At 31.3% G+C, this 21,800-nt stretch overlaps 1 protein-coding gene across 1 annotated transcript in view; it reads right to left on the bottom strand.

Annotated features, from left to right (window-relative positions):
• Positions 1 to 336: 336 nt before the first annotated feature.
• The window catches only part of LOC124539804 (homeobox protein BarH-like 1b), a 51,239-nt gene continuing 29,775 nt past the window's right edge, over positions 337 to 21,800 (bottom strand). Inside the window, exon 2 of the mRNA XM_047117158.1 lies at positions 337 to 1,472. Coding sequence (XP_046973114.1) covers positions 1,081 to 1,472 — 392 coding nt within the window. The 3' untranslated portion in view covers positions 337 to 1,080. The remainder of the gene's footprint in view (positions 1,473 to 21,800) is intronic.

The raw sequence follows: 21,800 nt of genomic DNA, 5'->3' as shown, positions 1-21,800 counted from the left end.
ACGGGTAAGCAATTTTTTTTGGTTAATGTTTGTTTAAATAAATTAATGAATGTAGTGAAAAGCAATATCGCGAGGAAATCTGTAGGTTTTGACGGAAAATATTGAACATGGATGAAATCATGTCAAATCAAGTCTCTGTCTTTTCATCTTTTTATTTTTCATCCATGGTATAAAATAGGAGAGTGATATTGTTGTCATTCTTTTAAGCGTCAAACTAAAACGCAAGCGTTTAATGTCAAGTTAAATTTTACTTACAAATTTGTAATACACTGCTTATAAATTTGTATTATAACGGTTATTTAAACTATTTGAATAACAGCTGTACCAATTATTACCAATACTTTTTATACTAGTGACATGTGAATCAGGATATCTTGAAAGATAAAACCGCAGATTATAATTGAACAATTATGAATATACTTAAGAAAGCCATATTTAAATTAATTAATAATATTGCCATAAAATTGGTGGTAGATTTTGTGTACCCAATGCGATGTGATTTGATATACCAGCTCATTAATTAAAATTATACTATCAGCTATACGCTTCAATAACTCTGTTTACACGTTTACTAATAACTACGTAATACAATTACTATTTTTTTAATAACTATACATCGAGAATAATATTTACACCAAGGTATTATCACTGGCAATTGAAAAAGTTAACAATCTATTTCTGTATATTGCACATTATCATATATTTTTTCATAATATTTACTGAATAAAAAAAAACCTTCATATATTATATTTACTAACAGACATTGCGATTCACTAAATGCCAGTCGATACAACCTACAATAAATAATTTAGGAATATAATATCTATAAAACATTAAGTACTTAAATATAAACTATCACATTTATTCGAACGAAGCATATCATTTTGTACAATCACATTGATTTATTTACATTATTAAATAGTGAAGTACATTTAACTAGATTAGTGAAGATAAAATCTAACGTCACTATGTCCTTTAAGAAACACATATACGAATATCGATTATATAGTCCGTATCGATTCAGTAATCGAGTACTCGTCGATCGTAGGCGTCCGGCGCGATAGCACGCGCCACCTCGTTTCATTTGGACGCATTCACTACGAGGTTCGTAGCAGCCTCCTCGCTGGCGCCTATGCTCATCGCTTTCTTCTTAAGAATCCCCAAGTCCGTGACGTTTTCTAGGAAACTTTTGTGGGCGGAAAGTACCTTTGCACTTTCGACGTCTTTCTTCAGCTCCTCCATGTCGCGTTTTAGCTTCGCTCGTCTGTTTTGGAACCAGGTGATGACTTGGGCGTTGGACAGGCCTAGGGAGCTGGCTATTTCGTCCCTATCCGCCGGCGATAGATACTTCTGATAGAGGAATCGCTTTTCCAGCTCAAATATCTGGTGATTTGTAAATGCTGTTCGTGATTTTCGCTTCTTCTTCGGCTGTGGCCTTGAGTTGAAGAGGTTCAAGTGATTTGACTGACCATCTGGAACAAGAAAAGATATATTAAATATTTCGTTCAATACAGACAAACTGATACAGGTGGTTTATTACTAAGATAATTTAAAAAAAAAATCACATTGTTGTTGAGATAGATTAATTAAAAGGATAATAAAATGTAGGTAGTGTCGAAGTAGGTTTTATGTCTATATCACACCGTATGAAAGTGGGTATGTGTCATATAGAAGAAACCAACGTTTCAACTCGTTATCAGGTACTAAAACATTATTCGAGTCTATGGCACTGCAATAAAGTGCCCGCAGCGCTAAAATGTAACTCTTCCGTCGTAAAATGTATAATAAAAAAACACCAGGACTTGCATTTTAACGAGCACAGAATAATATACGGGCTCTTCGTAAAATCTTTTTAAAAATGAAAGCAATCAGTTACATTGTTGAATAATGCCATTCGGATAATTGTACCGGTATTAGCAAAATCTCATTTTAGAAAAACAACGTTTTAACGAAACGGAAATGAAAAATATAAAAACAATAGCGTTATCTTAGCATCCTTTTACGTTGTGTTATTTGTAACGTTATCTACATAATTTCGTTATGTTCTGAAACCGTGTTTTAGGTATAATTGTTTTTTTTTGTAATTAACTTGTTAATGATAATGTTTATGGTGTAATTTCAGACTGTTTCTTTATCTGTTATTTGAAATAGTAGAATAAAATACAAAAAATAAAATTAGTCTTAGTAAAGAATATAATTTTTATTATTCATTTCATAATATTGATAAACTAAATATTTTATTAGAGATAATTTTCATTGTAAAATGAAAATGGGTACATATCGCGACCTCCAAGGAGTTCTTATATTGTGAGATCACTCATCTGTTAAGGCGCGGTGAACCACGGATATTAATAAAATAATAAAATAACTCTTACAATGCAAGATGGTCGCCGTTAACACTAATTGCCTATGCACAGTCAGACAATCGGAATTCACTCTCAAAGTTAAGTACCACATAGTTAAAATATGTCTCATTCTGTTGATATGATTTTTAAAATAATAAAAATATATATTTATTTTGAGATTATGAAAACAAATTATTGTTAAATGGCAACACAGGCTATATATTATCACGCCGGCCTCGAATCAGACCTAATCGTTAATTACAAGCAATTCCATTCATCGGACGTCACATCCAATTCTACAAATGTCGAAATAAAAGGAACAATTTATTTATAATCTAACTCAGCAGTCGGCAGAGCCAAATCGCGTTTATTAATCACGACCTGATCGCATCCTTAGCGAATCTGAACCTCAATTAGGACTGAATAAAACACCCAAAGTACTAAAAAAGCGCTAAGTCAAAAGGCATCGTTAGGATTGTCCTCCAGACACGAGCGTTACGGCGTGTAGAGTTAAAAAAACAAGTCATTTTTATTTCAGAACTAGCAGTTTTTAAACGGCAATTTTTTCTAACTTTATATGTATTTTCAATTCTATTTTCTTATAGGCAATAATCAATTCTAAATTTTGTGCTGGATATATTACTAGTATTTAAGTTTTTTCGTTTATATGTATCATAAATATCCGTTAAGAACATTTATAAATAAATTCGTGAAAGCTTTAAGAGTAAAAACAAGATTATTTTATTATTTGTCATTGAAGGATTTAGTGGACGGTTGACTTACCGGCCGGACGCAAAAAAATAGCCAATCAGTCATGGCACATTGCTAACATTTGATCGCACCTGATGCGATTTTTGTATTTGAAATAATCTAATGCTGTATTAATTGAAGGAAATAACGTTTTTTTATATAAAATTTAATAGCAAGCCAAGAAAAACAATTATTTGCAAAGGTCATAATAAATTAATGTCTAATGTTAAAGTATTTTTTTATAATACAACCTCTTTGCTTATTATCGTAATAAAAAACAATCGAACAGTTATTTAAGTACTGTTTTAAGGATAATAATGTTGTTAACTATAGAACTACATAAAATATAAAAGGTCCCTGTTACTGTAGCCGACATCTTAAATACCACGCATTCTCAATTTCGCTCGGCCGTCATGATTACGTTATTGATTTCCCTTCAGCATCTTTTTTTTAACTTGTCACGATCGTCGTACTTAATTAATTCCACAATAACATCACGTAGCACTGTGTTTGTGCGGGGCAGTCTCCTGACCCTACTACACGTGCACAAATGTATAAACAAGGATGCAATTTTAACTCTTAATAGCATTAGACTAATGTGCATTGTCGCTCAAATTGTCTAGAATTTGATTTGTGTGTGGGAAATTGTAAATCCCGATCGTCTCCGTAATTTAATATACATTGACAAGTTAAATTGAATGTGATGCAGGCGATATAGGAAAGTAGAAGCAATCGATACTGATTTGTAATCTCGTTACTGGGTAATGTTTTGTCGATGACTCAATGGCCTTGCTGGGTTCGATCGATACGCACGGCTTGTAGGCATTTGTGAAGGTACATTTTGTTTTGAGATGCCTGTATGTGAATGAATGTGATGGCATTTTTTAATGACAGGCGACCTCACGATAAGTGGTACAACAATTGATTGGCGTTTTTAACGTTCAAAGTGAAATGTACAAGTGATACTTTTGTTATAGTAACGACTTTATTGTACTAATTGTATTAATTAATGAGCGGTTATATTAAATAATACAGGCAATCATTAAAGTTAATCATTGCTCATTAGATTAGCTCTTAGAAAGGCGGTTTGCTGTTTATATATGTAGTAGTTTATACTAGTATACAGTAATAGTGAATGCAGACATAAACGTACATTTAATATGAAGAAATTTTGATTCGAAATTATAATGAATGTTAATATAATCTATTGCCGTGTACATGATTGATGAGGTTGCAAAATAATTAAATAAAACCTCTTTCGTTAACATATTATTAAAAAAAAAAAAAGTTTCGATTAATAATTGCAAACACGTTGGACTTACATTACCGGTAACATCTATATCGAATTCAAAAGGTTTTTAATTAACATCGCTAAATGGCTACTGATTAAATTCATCGATAAAAAGTTTATTTAAAATTCGACATTCGACCACAGCGTCTTAATCACGCGTGTTAGTTACGATTGATAACGAACAATAACATTTAAAACCTTTACGAGACCAAATTGAATATCCCGCTATCGTGAATAAAAAGCCATTTTGAGGGATTTTAAGATACGTTCTGAGTATAGCGAAAAAAGCGTGGCGAAACGGACCTTACGTGTGAATCATTGGGTTTTTTTTTATTATGAGTAAAAAGGACGCGGGCGTCGATTTAAGGCAGTAACGCTTTTTATAGATTTCGGATTAGGTTAAAACGTAAATTCACTTATAAGATAATTAAATTAAATAGTAATTTGATAAACGAACCGAGATGGCCTAGCGGTTAGAACGAGTGCATCTTAATCCATGATTGCGGGTTCAAACCCAGGCAAACGCCAATGAATATTCAAGTGCTTAATTTGTGTTTATAATTCATCTCGTGCTCGGCGGTGAAGGAAAACATCGTGAGGAAACCTGCATGTATCTAATTTCATAGAAATTCTGCCACACGTATATTCTACTAATCCTCATTGGAACAGCGTAGTGGAATATGTTCCAAACCCTATCCTCGAAAGGAGCCTTAGTCCAGTAGTGGGAAATTAACAGGCTGCCGTTGTTGTTGTTATTTAAAAACATCTTCGTATAATTGTGGCTATTCAATAGACTCTTCTAAATGTCAATATTATTTGTGTGATTGTGAATGTGATTAAAATTAGAGGCCTCGTTTCTCTATTAATTATAATACAGACGATTTCGATTTCTACATTGTTTCAGTAACTTAAGAAGGATTTCGTCTACTATTAATGTTCATTACGGGAAGGTTACGAAATTTAATACGAAAATAACTTCTACAAGTAATTCGATATTAAAAGTTTTGCTTAAATATTCCACATATCTACATTGGTAAAGTGAAATTATTAATCTTTATTATTTTAAAAGTTGATTATATTATATAAAAGTAATTTGCAAAGGACAGTTTCGTTCAAATTCCTTGCAACAATAAAGTCAACTTATCAATAAATTGGAACGATTGTGATACATCAATCATTTCAATATAATCTTTGTATTAAGTCATACGTGTAAATTACTATTACATTTAGAATAAGATCAGATCGGTTCTACAAATATAGGACTTAAAAAGTAACAAATAGCGAAACTTACATGTTACATGTGAAATATATTATTATCTTTAAGTTGTAGTTAATAAACCAAACAACAATATAACATGTATAATTGTTTATAAAGACAGTGTAATACACACTACAAAGTAAAGTAAATAATTATTAATAAATACACCAGGAATTTATAATAGAATCTTTATCTTACGTGTTGTTAATCATGCAAACTGACCAACAAAATGCTAGTTTTAAAAACAAAAACAATATTTGATGGATCATGTATAATTACGAGTGTAAAATATCAGTTGTGTAATCGTAATATTGTAAGTAGTCATAATAACAGAGTTGAGATCGGTATAAAAAGCTCACAACTGCATATGAATGACTGCGGTGATATTAATGACTGTAATTCTTTACTTGTTATTCATAACTGGGTTTTTTTTTTCTTTTTTTTTTTTAATTTGGCATCGCGTTGTTCGGAAGCCATGACGTTTGAACTTCTTCTAATAATATGTTAAGGATAATCTGTAGGTATAAATATATTTAGATAATTTGATGTGTGTTTAATATTATTCATAATCAATTTGAATTTAAAATAAATTGAAGTCATCGTTGTTACATAATAAAGAAAATGTTTCATGTTAAAACTTTTATGTATCTGAAGAGGTTTTTTTTAAATTTTGAGACAAATCTAAATTTCCATACAAAGTTACCTAATTGTTTTATTGATTGATATATATATACTTCCCATAAGTGGCTGGAGTCAGGTATATTTTTTATATTAAATTCAATAAATTGTAATGCCAGAAAAACAATTCTTACATAATATTCAAATGAATAGGAAAATAAGTGTACCTATGAATAATATAACCTCAAATGGTACAGTTTAATCCAGATTAACTGTACAATTATTGCATCAATCATTTTATTAATGATTTGCTGAAAAACTTGGTCTACACTTGGTGGACAGAAACAAAACGATATTCCTAGGAATATCTCATACAATTTTGTAACCATAAATATCGATATAATTTGTCAATCGTTGTTCAGTGAAAGTATCACAAGTGAATCAATTTCCCGCCATCACTATCTGTCAAAGTTCATGTTGCCAGATTAAAAAACTAGAGTTTCATGTTTATTATACGTAGTGAAGGATTCTTCATCAATATATAATAATAATTCATATAATGTCTCATATTTAATATTAGTTATTATATTCTAATTGAGTCTTAGAATCTTCTTCTCAGTACTGAGTAGGTTCTAAGCATATGAGAAAACACGGTTTTTTATAGCATATGTACCGCTAAATATCAAAATTTTAATGACATCTTAACTACTGTAGCCGCCACAAGCGTAACAAGCCCGGGGCATACATTTAGCTTCTTTTACGTTTCACATTATACTTTCCAGTGACAAAAGTTTATCGAGCGGCATTATCAAAACATTCACAAACGGCGTCGCAGATGAACGGCTGGTTTAGCGCCACGGCCGATTTCGTCCGTCTCGACTCCCGACAGACAACCGAACGTGCTGTAATGGCCCGTGACTATGTTTCTGTTTTTGCTTCTTAATTAGGGATAAGTATCCGGTTAAATAGGTTTTTTTTAAAGTAATTTGGTGATCATATTTAGATCGCACTGGTAGTCGCCCGCGGTTTCTGTATGTCTATGTGTCAGGCAAAAAAGTAGCCAATGTCCTTTGTTGGAGTTCAAATTTGCTTCATACTTAATTTGATCAAATTCGGTTCAGCGGTTAGGTCTTGAAAGAGCGACTGACAGACATACAGACAGAGTTACTTTCACATTTATAATATTAATATTATTATAGATTGTAATTATTATAGATTGTATAGCATCATAACTGTAAACTATGTCTAGAAATATATACCTACCTACATATTTGTGGAATATATAATATTCAAAATTTAAGTAAATTTCTCTCGTCTACATAATGAATAATTAAAGACATATACGGATTTATAATGATAATAAAGTTTACAGTAGAAAGTCCAATTAGCACGTTAAGTATTTCTCATTAATTACGATCGTTTTCGTTGGTTTACTCAGATTATTTACATAAATTACAATCAGATAAAGTCGCAATAAAATCATATAATTTATTTATGTTTAAATAAAATTTCCGCAAACTAAGCGTTCTTGTCTTTACTAGTATTAAAAAAAAAGTACAATTTGCTCATTGCAAGTATTAATTCTAATTGCTTATGTCAAATACCGTAAAATAAGTTCTAGGCTTCAATAACCTCCGTGGTCGAGTGGTGTGTACACCGGTTTTCATGGGTACGCCACTCCGAGGTCCTGGGTTCGATTCCCGGCCGAGTCAATGTAGATTATCATTAGTTTTCTATGTTGTCTTGGGTCTGGGTGTTTGTCGTACCGTCGTTGCTTCTGATTTTCCATAACACAAGTGCTATAGCTACTTACATTAGGATCAGTTTTTTTTTAAATGTATAATCACCGTCCGCGTCCATTGAATAAAGATACTACTGCGCTTAACATAAGTAATCAATAGCGCAAGCACAACAGGACAAAAGTCAAATAAACAACATTAGACGCGATATGATTGGCCGAGATCTTGAATTATTAGTCTGTCACATTATGGATATGTAAAAAAAAAATCGATTTTTAAAAGCGTTTTTGATATCGATGAAGATATTATCGGAAAATTAGAAGTGAAATGAAACTTGATGTAAGTTGAATAGTATTGGAATTAATGATTGATTAATCAAGAAGTGTTATTGGTACAAGTTGAAACATAGTTAGCAATAAAGAAGGAATACGTCAATGTAAGGTTTGTTTTGATTCCTTCTTCGATTGGAATAGACTATACTTTGGAACATTATGGCAGCCCAAACTGCCGAAATAATAGATCAAAATCACAGGTAACCGCATTCTCACGGGAGTATAATTCACACGGGTGTTTCTAGCTCCCAAGTGACTTCTGGTTTTACGCCCCGTTGACCACCGCCCAAGATTGTTTTTATAACGTTATCGATTCGTGAATTACTTCAGTGCGGTTTATTTTTTTAATTCCGGTAACCGCTACAAACGTTTGAGAATTCGATTTACCGGCCAGTTACACTTTGAATGTTTTTCCTTTTTTTTAGTTTGCAACTAATTTTCAAATTGGAAAAAATTTGGTATTATTGAGTCACACTCTATTTCTATTATTATAAAAAACCTAATTAATTTTAGATCCGCAAAGACCTTTTAATATTATTAGAATAATTGCTTATAGAATTATGACGGTGCGATAATTAAATTTATGTAAGTAGATTATAATGTTTTTATCAGTTATACTATATTATAATCTATGAAAGTGGGCGCCAAAATTCTGGAGCGAATATTATCATAAATTAAAGGCGCTTGCTAATGGAACATAACGCATTCCAGAATCCACTCGAAATTCGAAACTGAACGAACCATTCGCGGCATATTTTAAATAAAGAACACCGTTTGTACAAAAAGGTTGCACGCGTGAAGTACCGCGGCAGTTAGTGCAAAGGCCGTGACAGTATAACTATCGATGTTTATCGTTAGTGAAGCTCGCATTTAGTGATGTCGACTCGACTGTCTAGTTCTAGTCATGCTAATGAATAGTTCTCATCCAACCGTTTATGCTTGTTTTAGATGTAAATTGTAATGATGGGTTGCGTGCCGATACTTTGCTTGTAAGGCAAATTATTTACTCTTATATTATTAAAGAAAACTATCTTCTATGATTAGTGAACTAACTTGTCTTCTTCGTGTAACATATATAACCAGTACATATATATAACGATGATAGTTTATTAAAAATATCGGTAACTAATTGAGATTTATCTAAATTATAATATTATAAATGTGCAAGGAAATCTGTATGTCTGTCTATCGCCCTTTCAGGATAAAACCGCTGAACCGAATTTGATCAAATTTGGTATGAAGCAAACTTGAACTCCAAGAATGGACATAGGCTACTTTTTCTGCCTAACACATGACAACCTAAAACGCAAGCAAAGTCGGGGGCGACTACTAGTTTACATACATAGTCAGCATATATTTATAAAATAGATTAATATAAGTAAAAGTATGACTTTATACTTGAAGCATTCTTTAGTCAATCGAGTGTTCACGTTCGGGTACTTTGAAGTTTCATTGCAAGAGATAATTTTTTTACCACCTCTTCAGACCTAAGTAGTCAAAACAAACCATTTGAGCCCCTTTTAAGTCCCCACTTGAGTTGTCTTTTATTTTTATGCTTTATTTATTGTTTAACGTCTCATACGTCTAAACGAGGGCAAACAAGACACGTGAAGTGTTTTCTTTTATATTATTTTTTATAATATTATAAATATTTAATGTTACAAATTAAAGTTACCTTTTTATCCCTTTTAATATTTTTTAATTTGTATGTAACTATGTACAAATTACAAAATAGTTTTTAAAGTTCAATTGTATTTGTTGTGCTAGTGTGTGAGTATTAATAATTCTTATTTCGAACCGGTGATATTCCAAATTTGAAATTTTTGTTTTTTTTTCACGGATGTTAATAATAATACCATGTGTAAAAGTACAAATTATTTGAAACTACAAATATTTGTATAAAATGAGCTTACATATTGGTCAAGCTTATATTAGAAGCCGTTTAAAAGACGCAATTCCTAGCTTATGTACATTTACTTTAAAGATGAAAATGTGAAATAAAAATCATTAAGTACAAGAACGGATTTCATATAAAAATCGCGTACAAAATCGTATTATCTAGTAATGCAATAAGATTGGTAGCGGTCCTAAATCACTAAGGGGCAATAATGTGGGCTGTCTCCCAGGGGAGTCTACGAGAAATGTGCCGAAAACACTTCCTTTTGTCGGTTTGTCACATAATAGCTTAAATTGTTATTAGTCGGAATAAAGACATATGAGGCGGAGGGTGAATGCTGGTCGGATATTTATAGGAGGAATGAGATATGTGTTTTAAATGGTGTCGTTTTGGTGCTGTGAAGTAATTAAGGGCTATCTATGTTTGGAAAAAGATTCATTGTGTCTTTCATTGCGTTGGGTAATATTAATGCAGTTTTGTAAGTGATGATAGTTCGTCAAAATTGAGTTTATAATGTGACCTTTTTGGTACTTCGATATAAGATTTTTTTTTATAATAAGAAGAAAAAATTAGAAAAATAATAAATGTCAGAAAACTATACTGCCTATTACGGCCCTATTTTGTTTAAATACCGAATGCTCTCTTTCTCATCACTGATTGGACATTCGAAAGTAGAAGTTATAGTACTGCTTCACTAATGAAACCTTAAACAATACTCATAGGTAAAGCTGTAAATTATCATAGTTCAGAGAAGAAATTATACAGCTCAGTTCCATAATAATAAAACATTAAAACAGTTCAGAAAATTATGTCTAAAAAAATGAATTATGTATAAAATGCAGTAAGCATTATTTAATCACTAGAATATACTTCAGATTAATTTGAATTTCTAAATTTAAACTAAAAAAATACTTAGAACCGTTATATCCCTTAATACGTTTACGAGGCAATTACGTAAACGTTTAAAACTATAACAAATACATCGTCGCCTAATAACAATGTCGGGTTTGTGTGGTCCCGTCTTAATGCCACGTGTTGTCAAAACCGAAAAACAAAACGCCTCCATGACAGATATATTAGCAACACCGCTTTCAAATGAAATAAAAAAAAAAACAAATTGTACATTAAAATAAATGTGTGGAATATTCACCTCTATATCATTGAGATACAGTCTAAGAATATTTCTTCATGAGAATATTTTAAATTGGTATCATGACGACAGCTCAGTCGATACCAAATTGACAATTGTCAGAAATATACTTAATTGTAGATCAGAGCAACTGATAAAAACATTTTTTTTCACATAATATCGATTGAAGGCTCTGTTTATTTTTTTTTATTTGTTACATTTATTATGTTTTCTAACTCTTCAACGACAAACATATGTATTTTTCTTTAAGATATTTATCTTTCTCATAGCCTTTTTTTTCAAGTTTCATTTTATTTTCATAATAATATAAATTGTAAATTTGTGGTGTGACCATTGTTAAAAATGTTTTTTTTTTTTTTTATGATGTTATTATCTTGTAGCAATATATTAAAATACTTTTACTATAATTTCTTGAAGTATTCGCATATGTTCCATTCGATTGACATATTGGGAGAATTTAGAGAAATGTGTTGTATCCCGTAGAGATAAATTACAACATCTTTGGACGTAATGCGTGTGGTCTTGGTTTGTTTAGAGATTTAGGCTTATTGACTTTTTAAAAAAAATTTTATAAAATATTTTACTAATTCATATTAATTGATATGTTGTGGTTTCGTTCAATTTTTATAAAGATACAATTAAATGAAGTGATGATAATTATAGTAATTAAAATAAAGAAATATTTTTTAAACCAATGTTACTTAAAAGTATTGTGTAAGTGTTATAATAACAGTATATAGGTATAGTATAAGTTATTGTTTACATAAATTGTCATTTGCATATTGAATTCATTTATATTATTTAAAAAATGTAATGATTTGGGTAAAGTCTACTTTATTACATAAGCATATCTATTTTAATTTTGCTCATAACTCTCTTTTATATTGAACGACCTAATTAATTCATGTATGTATCTCGCAAAACAAATGGCGCAAATTTTCCGCCACAAAGCGTCGTTTTAGGAAAACAGCGGGAAACAATCGGTGCGGTGCAGCCGACAATCAAAACGTCAGCGCCGATTCAGATTTATTCCCGTGACGCGATTTATTACGTCTTCGACTATAGTGTGGGGACACGCTGAGATCACAGATTATCCCGCTATCCCGGAGCGGCGATTTGTCAGCATTCACACAAATCGGTTGTAAATCACTCGATAAATAATTAAATTGAAATATCACGAATAAAATACAGGGTTACCAGCCTTAAAAAAGATTAAATAATGTCAATGTTGCAATTAGTGATTTTAAACTCTCTTATTCAATTTATATTAGGTACGTAATGACAAGATATTAATATATTTCCTTTAAGAAAAGCTATGTATTGCGGTATTCTTATAGTTCTAATGCTCCTGTTTATAATATAGCCATTTGTATATATCTTCTTAGTAGAGGCAGAGAGACTCGGATTAAGGTGACAACTATAAGAAGCGACAGCATTCGATTTGTTAACATCGATTCGTTACAAATAACTAAGCGATTTGAGTTTCAGACCGTGAATTGTTAATTAAGTTCAAAAATACTTTATATTTAGTAAATTTATAAATGAAAGTTCAATTTTATGATTGTTCACGATACGACGCAAATACGAAAATTTTTTATATCCTTTTATAGCAAGTTCGGTGTCATCGTTTGAAATAGCGTTTCATAATTGTTTTAACATTGATATTTCTTTAATTTTCATAATATTTATTTAAATGGTAATCAATAAAGCCCACATTGAAACAGAATTGGTTTCTTCATCAGTGGCTCATTTAAGAAGAGCATTCTGACTTTATAAAGTCTCAGTGCTTTTGTAAAATTAGAATGCATAAATATTAAGTAAAGTATTGTTCAGGTATTAACTAACTTATTTTTTATACTATTTAACCTAAATTCAATGAACAATTTCAAAAAAAAAATAATCTTAACTTAATTTGTGCACTGTGTTTAATTCCTTACTTGAAGAATCCTATTACCCGTAAATCGCTTCGGCCATTTAAACATATCATAGAATTCAAGTCTAAACTTGAACAATTTTCGTTAGCAATCGAGGGGGTTCGGGAGAAGGGGGTTGTCACCAGTGGGGCGTTTTCCATTTCACGCTCCGTTCGCCACTGATGACACCGCATTCCTGCGAACAAATGGCTCGACAAATGAAGAGGGCGCTAGGCACGCCCAGTGTCATAACTGTCACGTAGGGGCACTAGTTTGAGAGACGCTGAATTGATTCGATTTAGCACTTGCATCTGCTTCATGCTCGCCTGGTACTTTTATTGTTGATTTTTTATTTAAAATATTTTTTTATTAATTTATAACTTACGACATTTATTTTTTTATAACTCTATCTCAGTAGGAATTAATATTGAAAAAAAATATACTTAATTTAAAATATTTAGGTGAGATTTTTTTTGTATTAACTCTGAAAATAAGGTGCATATCTTATAATAAAGTTAATTTTTATAATTTTTGACGTTACACGTTATAGTAATTTGCTTGTTGTCGTTCTCTGTAATCGTAAACAATGAATGCCATGTTACATTGTCGCTTGCCTGTTAGTTGTTACCAACACAGTTATTAGTCCAAGCAGACAATGTCACAATTTGTTTAATTGTGATCACACGCTACAACTTAACATTGTAACTTCAAACTGTTTCTAAAACAGCAAATAATGCTGCTGTCAATTAACCAAACATATCACATGTTTTCCTGCTATAAAACAAACATATTTCCCCTTTATAAAATAATCTTTTGCGTTACTAAAGAATCTTAAGCATGCAAATCGTCCAGACATACAGATATCCCATCTGTATCAAAATGTCTGTCAGTCTTTACAATTGTTACGCCTTTTTTTATTTTCCAACTGTCCACCTTGCGATGCGACAGATAAAAAATGTACTTATTGTCCACCTGAGCTATTAACTGCGCGTGCTTCTGTTTATACTGTTCCGAGAACTCGTTTATCGGTAAGTACATATCGATTCAGTTTTTGTCGCTCATAGTTATATTGTTACGATATTACTGTGCCTTTTGTAACAAGCTCTGAGTTTTGTTTTTGAAATGAGTTTCTGTTTTTTGCATCTGTTAATAATTGTGACGTTAATGCGACAACGACGTATAAATTGTAAAATATTATATTGGTATAGAAGCTTTTAATTCTCATGTTATATATTCCAGATTAATTCTACAATTATCAGACATATAAAGTTAAACATAAAGATGTATAAATGATATAGAATTTAATCGAACAATTTTCTTCGCTTTGTCATAGAAATCCATTCCAAAGTTTTTTTACATGTACATGTTAATGTATTGTAGAGTTGCTAGAATCCGATTATAATACCGATGCAGTTTAATCGATTTAAATCCCGGCAGGGCGCATATCGTAAAGCTGAAGCTAGCTGGCATTTGAAGGTGGAACGCAACTTGACAATTTGATATTTTTTATCGATTTTGTGACGCTATCCTTTTCCTAATTCCTTATGCTATGGCTTACCATTATACAATAAATGGAAGTAATATCCTTATTTAGAAAGATGCTCATGACAAATAATTATAATTAAACAAAGTTAACAAAGCTCTTTACATTAATATTTTAAAATTTATATAAAATAAAACTGTTTATTAAAAGATGAAAGAAATTTAGTCGAATAAAGTAATTATGTCTCAAAACGATGTAGAGCTAAGAGCTTGAAAAATATATCTTTTCCCGCTCTCATTTGTCAACGCGCTGACGCGAGTGACAGCTAGTTAATTGTCAAAGATTATAAACGCGGCGCTGTCATTTTGAAAGCTAGAATCCCGCCAACACTGTGAATGTATTACGAAGAGTGATACTCAATTTGAAAAAAGAACAAAATAAAAGTGTAATTTCTGACATTTGTAATAGTGACATTCATTATTTTTTCATTGCGAATGGTCTTACCATCAATTTACTTACAGTGCTTATTTTTTTTTTTAAAAACACGTTCTCTCTTTTTACGAAAAGCAACGTGTAGATAATTCTCATAATATAAGATTCATTTTAATATTAAAGTAATAAATAAAAACTTGGGTCTCGGTAAATATTAAATCATAGCACCAAAGACCATGTAATGGTATGATAAAAGACGGTACTGGTGAAAAAGGAGGAAAAAGAACATAATATGTTTATCTTATCTCTAAGGTAAACCACGCTTCGATGAATACACGCTAATCAGTAGAAAATCTTAGTATTTTATTATTCTGAGTATGCAAATTTTATTTGTGGTAATCTTCACCGAGTAATGTAGCACAAAATAATAAAGCATAATTATTCATAAAATTTCGAAATATTAAATATTCGTCTAATTACAGGAATTTTAATTAAGTTAAAATATACAGCGCTAAATGTTTCGATACATAACTACTTACATATAAATCTTTGTACACGAAAGGACTTTGTACATAAAATAAGCAATTAATTTAAGATGGTTCTTTGGCGATGCGCCAAAAATGCAGCGTTGAGGTTAAATGTAGTCTCGAGATGGCCGGCGAGATTGGGTCCTAATGCATTCAATTTAGACTAAATGGAAATTGAAGTTAACGTTAGTACGCTGGGAGAAAATAATTTATTTCATCTCTACAATTACAGTGAAATATGTCATTTACATTTTACGATGATAAAATGCCCAGTATGTAGTTTAATTACCGACTCTAGGGACATTGTACCTACTTAAGTTGCGTGCTTACCGGAACATTGACGATGTGCGGTCGGCTTTTGTTTTATTAAGAGTTAAAAGTATTTTTACATTAATTATAGTTTTTAAAAGAAGCTTATAAATATGATCCAGTTTTCATTTGTCTGTTTGTTCCTTATCTTAAAAATTTAAGTTAAAAACTGAAGATTTCTATTTTAGTCTCGAAATAGAGTTTTCTTGAGTAGCGCGTTTGGAAGGTACTTTTATAATAAGAAATAAAAATGCATTTCAAAGAAAATAATAAAAAGGTAGGTATATAAAAGCTATTAAGTATAGTTTAAGTTAAATGTAAAGCTACTTACGTTTTGGAATGATAGATCTTACCAAGAAGAACCGATAAGAAACTTTATTAAATATGTAATACAATTACATATATGTATTTAATTAATAGACAGATCTGAAAATTATATGTATGTGGGATTTTATAATTAAGCCTTGTCGAAAGAAGGACGTATTGATTTGGCGAAAACGGAAACTTGGTTTAATCTTAACTTATCATACTTAAACACAATATTAAGAATTTCTAGTACGCTAATGACTTTTTAGATTCCAGATTATTTATTTTAAAAACACCAATACCGTAGGACTTCATATTAATACTGTGAAAATAAACAAATCATATACACTATTCGAGGATTGTCACAGTCGGATCATTGTTTAACATTTCCAATGATAAATAAGAATTCCAATGAAAATTCCAGGCATGAAATATTTCAATATTTTAGTAGTAATATAAAACATTTTTAATATATACTGTACATTAGATGAACAAAAGACTAAAGTGTAATGAATAAAGTTAATTTCTTTTAAATATAATTTTTACATCTTTCGATCTAATGGGTACAACATTATTAACCAAACCATAGCATCACATCACATATAATATGTTAATATACAAAACATACTCATTGATATAATTGTTTCCTAGCTTCGTTCATGCACATATTTCATGCAGCGTTGTTCAAATCTACACGTGTCTGAAACGAACTTGATCACACGACTCAATGGATAGCACAAGCGGATGAAATAGAAAAATATAAATGTTCACGTTAATTTATAGCGTTAAGTCAAACATTTTCTGTTTATAGTCTTTTTGCCACCTGCTTGCCTATTTACATTATAGTTGTGTCTATTAAATTTAATTGTAGCTTGGCGGGTTATTTATTGAACTATTTGATTCATTAGGTTCTGAACTAAAATTCATTAATTATTAGCGTTCTACATATATCAAAATCAAGGCTTTTACAAGCACTTTTGTCAGTCGTCATTTTACAAACTATATTAAGTGAATCTACCACCGTCAAGAAATTTAGTAGTTTTCCTTGTTCTAAAACGATCTAAATACATAAAGTAAATTCAATAAATATATGTAGGTAAAAATGTTTCGTACCTAGATAGTGCGAAAAATAAAACCTTAAATTTTGTGAATCTGTAAATTCAATTGCGCTATTCTTTAAATGTGAGTAAATAAAACTGTCCATAAACTTACACCCGGTATTTATTGAGTTGAGGTTAAAATACACTTGCACCCCTTGCACAGGCGAACGCGCGCGAACAATCGTATTTTTTGCGGTGGCATCACTGTTATTCTGTCATTTTCCGCGCCACTACTCGGATATATTGCGCCTTTTATTGCCGTTTACCAATTTACTTTTTTTTTTTCTTCACAATAGCGTACGGTTTCGCTGTTCTTTTGTCAGTTTTAGTGTTAATCTTTTATTGATATAAAAAGAAATAATAAAAAAGGCGTTTGCAAGTAATATATTGCATATGAAATTCGAAACGATAAATTAAAGCATGCGTTTGACATGACAAAATGTCAAGAAAAAATTAAAAAAAAAGTGTGTAATCCTCATTTAAACATTTAATCTAATAAAGAAAATAAATTAACGTTACATATATTAAAGTAACCATTAAGAACAAAACTCGTTTAAACAAGTTCCTGTGTCAAATCGAATTTTACGAAATGTGCAATCTGTTCGAAGCGTGACAAATCGCCCTCCGTTGAACTATAAAACATTAGCAGCAGATTAGGCGGGTTTGTTTGAAGCCCGACGAATTATTCCAACTGTGAAAACTCACTAAGCATACATTACTGCTCTTTGTAATTCCAAACTATAAAACAAACTTGCAGTTACGAATCACAAGCTCGTGAATATTCGCTTTGAAAAACTACAGTTACTTATGTTGATAATCAGTTTACTTTAGGTACCTACTATTTTTATATAATAGGCAGGCGAACTCACATGGTCCACTGATGGTAAGTGGTCACCATCGCCCAATACCATTGGCTCTGCAAGAAGCTTTGAGAGCTAAGATATTATATCTCTAGTGCCTGCAGTTGCACAGGCTCACTCACCCTTAAAGTCGGAACAAAATAGATTCTTTTTTTTAATTTTTTTTCTTTTATTTATTGGATAAGTATTGATATTTAGCGTTAGAGTATCCAATGAGATTCCAACCCAGACTGGTTTGGAGTACTCCGACGGGTTAGTCTTACCATCGAGTAAGCTAACGGCACAGCAAATAGCATATTGGATATTATTGCACAACATAAGCATAGACAATATAGAGTTTGTACACTATTGTAGAGTTTAATGTAAATAATTATCAAAAGCATACCCGCTCAATAATTGTGTCATAGTCAAAGTATAAATGCTTCGACGCTGACTTTCAGCGGTCCCCGGTTGTTATGAATGAGGACTTAGGATATTTATTAACTTCTTAAATTGGTACGTGCTTCACTTCTTTAAATATTTATTATTTGTATGCTTGTGAATAAAGTTATTATTAACAGTATAAAATTAGTGTTCTTTGTAATTAAAGGAAGTAATATGTTTTATTACTACTTATACAGATAAAATATAAAAATCGAAATCATAGACAAATAAAAATGAATACTGCTTATTTCACACTGAACCTGTACAAAAGCGGACACCAAAGTTATGACAGTTTGACATACTTCTATTATAAGTATTTCGGGTGGTTTCAACTTTTACAAACAAATATTTATAAGTGAAAATCTTAATAAAATGATGAAAATTCTTTATATTTAAATCTTGAAATAATAATACTTACTAACATTCACGGTTACACGGTTCTGTTAAAAATTTTTCACCAATTAAAAACACGATTAACAACTGCAATGAATTGTGAAACTCACAATCTCGCCTGAGAAAACAGCTTTGAATTCTAGCATTTCTATTAACCGTTCCCCTTGCTATCCCTTACACGATGATAAACAAAAGCACCAATGTATTACGTAGTAATGTTAAAGCTCTGAATGTTTGCTTGCTAAATTCGATTATCCGATTCATTATTATTCACCGTCCGTATAATTGAATCGGTCCTCTGATACAATACGCACAAGTGTCTTTTGTCAGTGTTAATTAAATAAAAACTTCGTTCCATTACATACAACGATGCATTTAAATATATTATGTATTTGTGTCAGATTGTTCGCCATTTGCAATTTATTTGCATGATCACTCTGAATGTGCATACGTTTTACGCTCTGTTATGTCAAAGACATAAGACGTGTAGGGATATTTAAAAAAATAAACTTGTCTATGACATTTAGGGGTACGAAATTTTTTAAAAATATTTTCTAACAGATTAGGCAATTATACAATTTGCTTTATGTTTTTCTTCTTAATTTAAATATGTTAGTTATTTTTGTTTGTAGTTTAATATTCTGTAACTACTTGCAGTGCTTAATAACGTAAGTATACGAATATAAATGGAAATAATAAAAAATATAAATCATAATATACTAAATTCGAAGGTTATTTAATGTAAAACAGCACATAGTTTTGATATGTTCATTTTTGTAGAAAAATTAAAGAATATTTGAATATTTTTGGACACTATAAATGTCGCCGCTGCTGATATGTAATTACCTTATACAATATTATTCCCATTCATATTCCAAGCCAGTTGACATTACTTGTAACAATTTATCTTTAACACGCAACTATAGTTAGTAAGTCTTATAAATAAGGACCATATTTGCATTTATATATTAGGGTTAAGGGCGGGTTAGGCTTGCGTGCACGAATATCAAAGTAAAAACGAGTAACTACACGAAACTACGACAAATCACTAGAATTACGAACTAGGACTCATTAGTGACGATCGTTCAAAAGAAAATAGAAATGATCAAATCCAAGGAATTCCATAAACTTTCGTTTCTGACTGACTGGCTGGTTTTATAGGCTAATCTAGACGTCAAAACATTCTTAGGTAATAAATTTCCATTCCTTGAAAAGTCAGCCTACTCTTACAAGTTAGCTACCTAACTTTTAAGGTCGATATTATTACAGTATTTGCCTTTAGGATATACGGTAATTAAGACACGGTAGTAATAAACGAAATAACGGACACTTGTGCACCTCCTACTGCACACAAATCGACTTTTTTCGTTGCGCCCTACTTAAATATTAGGCTGGACACACACAGACAGACGAAAAAACTGAAGATAACGAGTCGCCCGCTACCGGTCAAAGCAGCCGCCCGTGCCGCAAAAGAAATAGGGGCGTGGCGCGTCACGCACAAAACAAACTCAAGCGACAAGCGCGCGACAGAGATGCGAATACAAAACGCCCCCGCACCGTGCGAGACGGCGATAGACCGGTGCTCGCAAACACGACTAATTTAAAACTGGATAATAATTGATGGCGAGTTCAAAACAAACAGATATGGCTGACAAAAAAGGACGGCAGCATACGAAATCTTCATTAGCGAGAGAGTAGCAAGCAGGCGCCAGCGGACGTTCTTAATTTAAAAATTGAAAGCAATCGCGACGGTGAGTCGACTGTTATACGAAATGGGGACGTTTGTTTTAGATACCTCAAAATGGAGGTGATTAGTTAAAAAATTCATTTCCAATTTATTCATGGAGATGATTTTTAATAAAACAAAACAAAGGAGAATGACAGAGCGAAATTAGGTAGCCGTAATGAATGAGTGTCGGTTATTAGCAAATTGTGTCCGTTAAATTTAAATTAGCTCGCGGTAGCGTCTGTTTGTACGTAATTAATGGTGTAATAAATCTTTGCAATCAAGTGAAGAATTAAACCTCTGTAGTCATTCATAATTGAAACACATGTTTCAATGATTTAAAACATGCAAAAGTAAGCTAGAGTACCTAATTATTATAATAATATATCTAATAATTATGCACATCAATAAATTATGAGGAAAACTAGTACCTGATATCCTATGCAGTAACTTGTTATAATATTGAAGGAATAAAAGAAAAAAAAAACCGTCATGTTTGACCTTTTTGCTGAAAAATCTACCGTAATACAAAAAACACAACAATTTATTTTAACAGCGTTTTTTTACCGCTCAGTATCTCATGGCGCCATGTTTCGATCGCACAGGCAATATTTAACAGACGAAATATTTTGACATTTCTGAGAGATATAAATCATTTTCATAAGTTTTGATTTGTCGTGCCAGGAGGAGTTATGGTTTTCATACTAGATTCTTTTTTAAATATATTGACCTATTTAAAGCGTACCTATATACACGATCAAACTCTATATACCTAGTATAATGTAAATAGTGTTATTGTAGACTTGAATCGAATGTAGTTGTTATTGTTATCTGAAATCTTTAGTAATAATATGTATTATTAATAATATTATTGCAAATTTATTGATACATTAATGTATCGATAAATTTGCATAGACAAATGACCTGCCATTTTCGTGTGTTCCATTA

Source organism: Vanessa cardui, chromosome 23 (assembly GCF_905220365.1).
Source record: "Vanessa cardui chromosome 23, ilVanCard2.1, whole genome shotgun sequence".
Classification (NCBI taxonomy): domain Eukaryota; kingdom Metazoa; phylum Arthropoda; class Insecta; order Lepidoptera; family Nymphalidae; genus Vanessa; species Vanessa cardui.
Note: the sequence above shows the minus strand (reverse complement) of the source record. Positions and strands in the feature narration are given on the sequence as shown.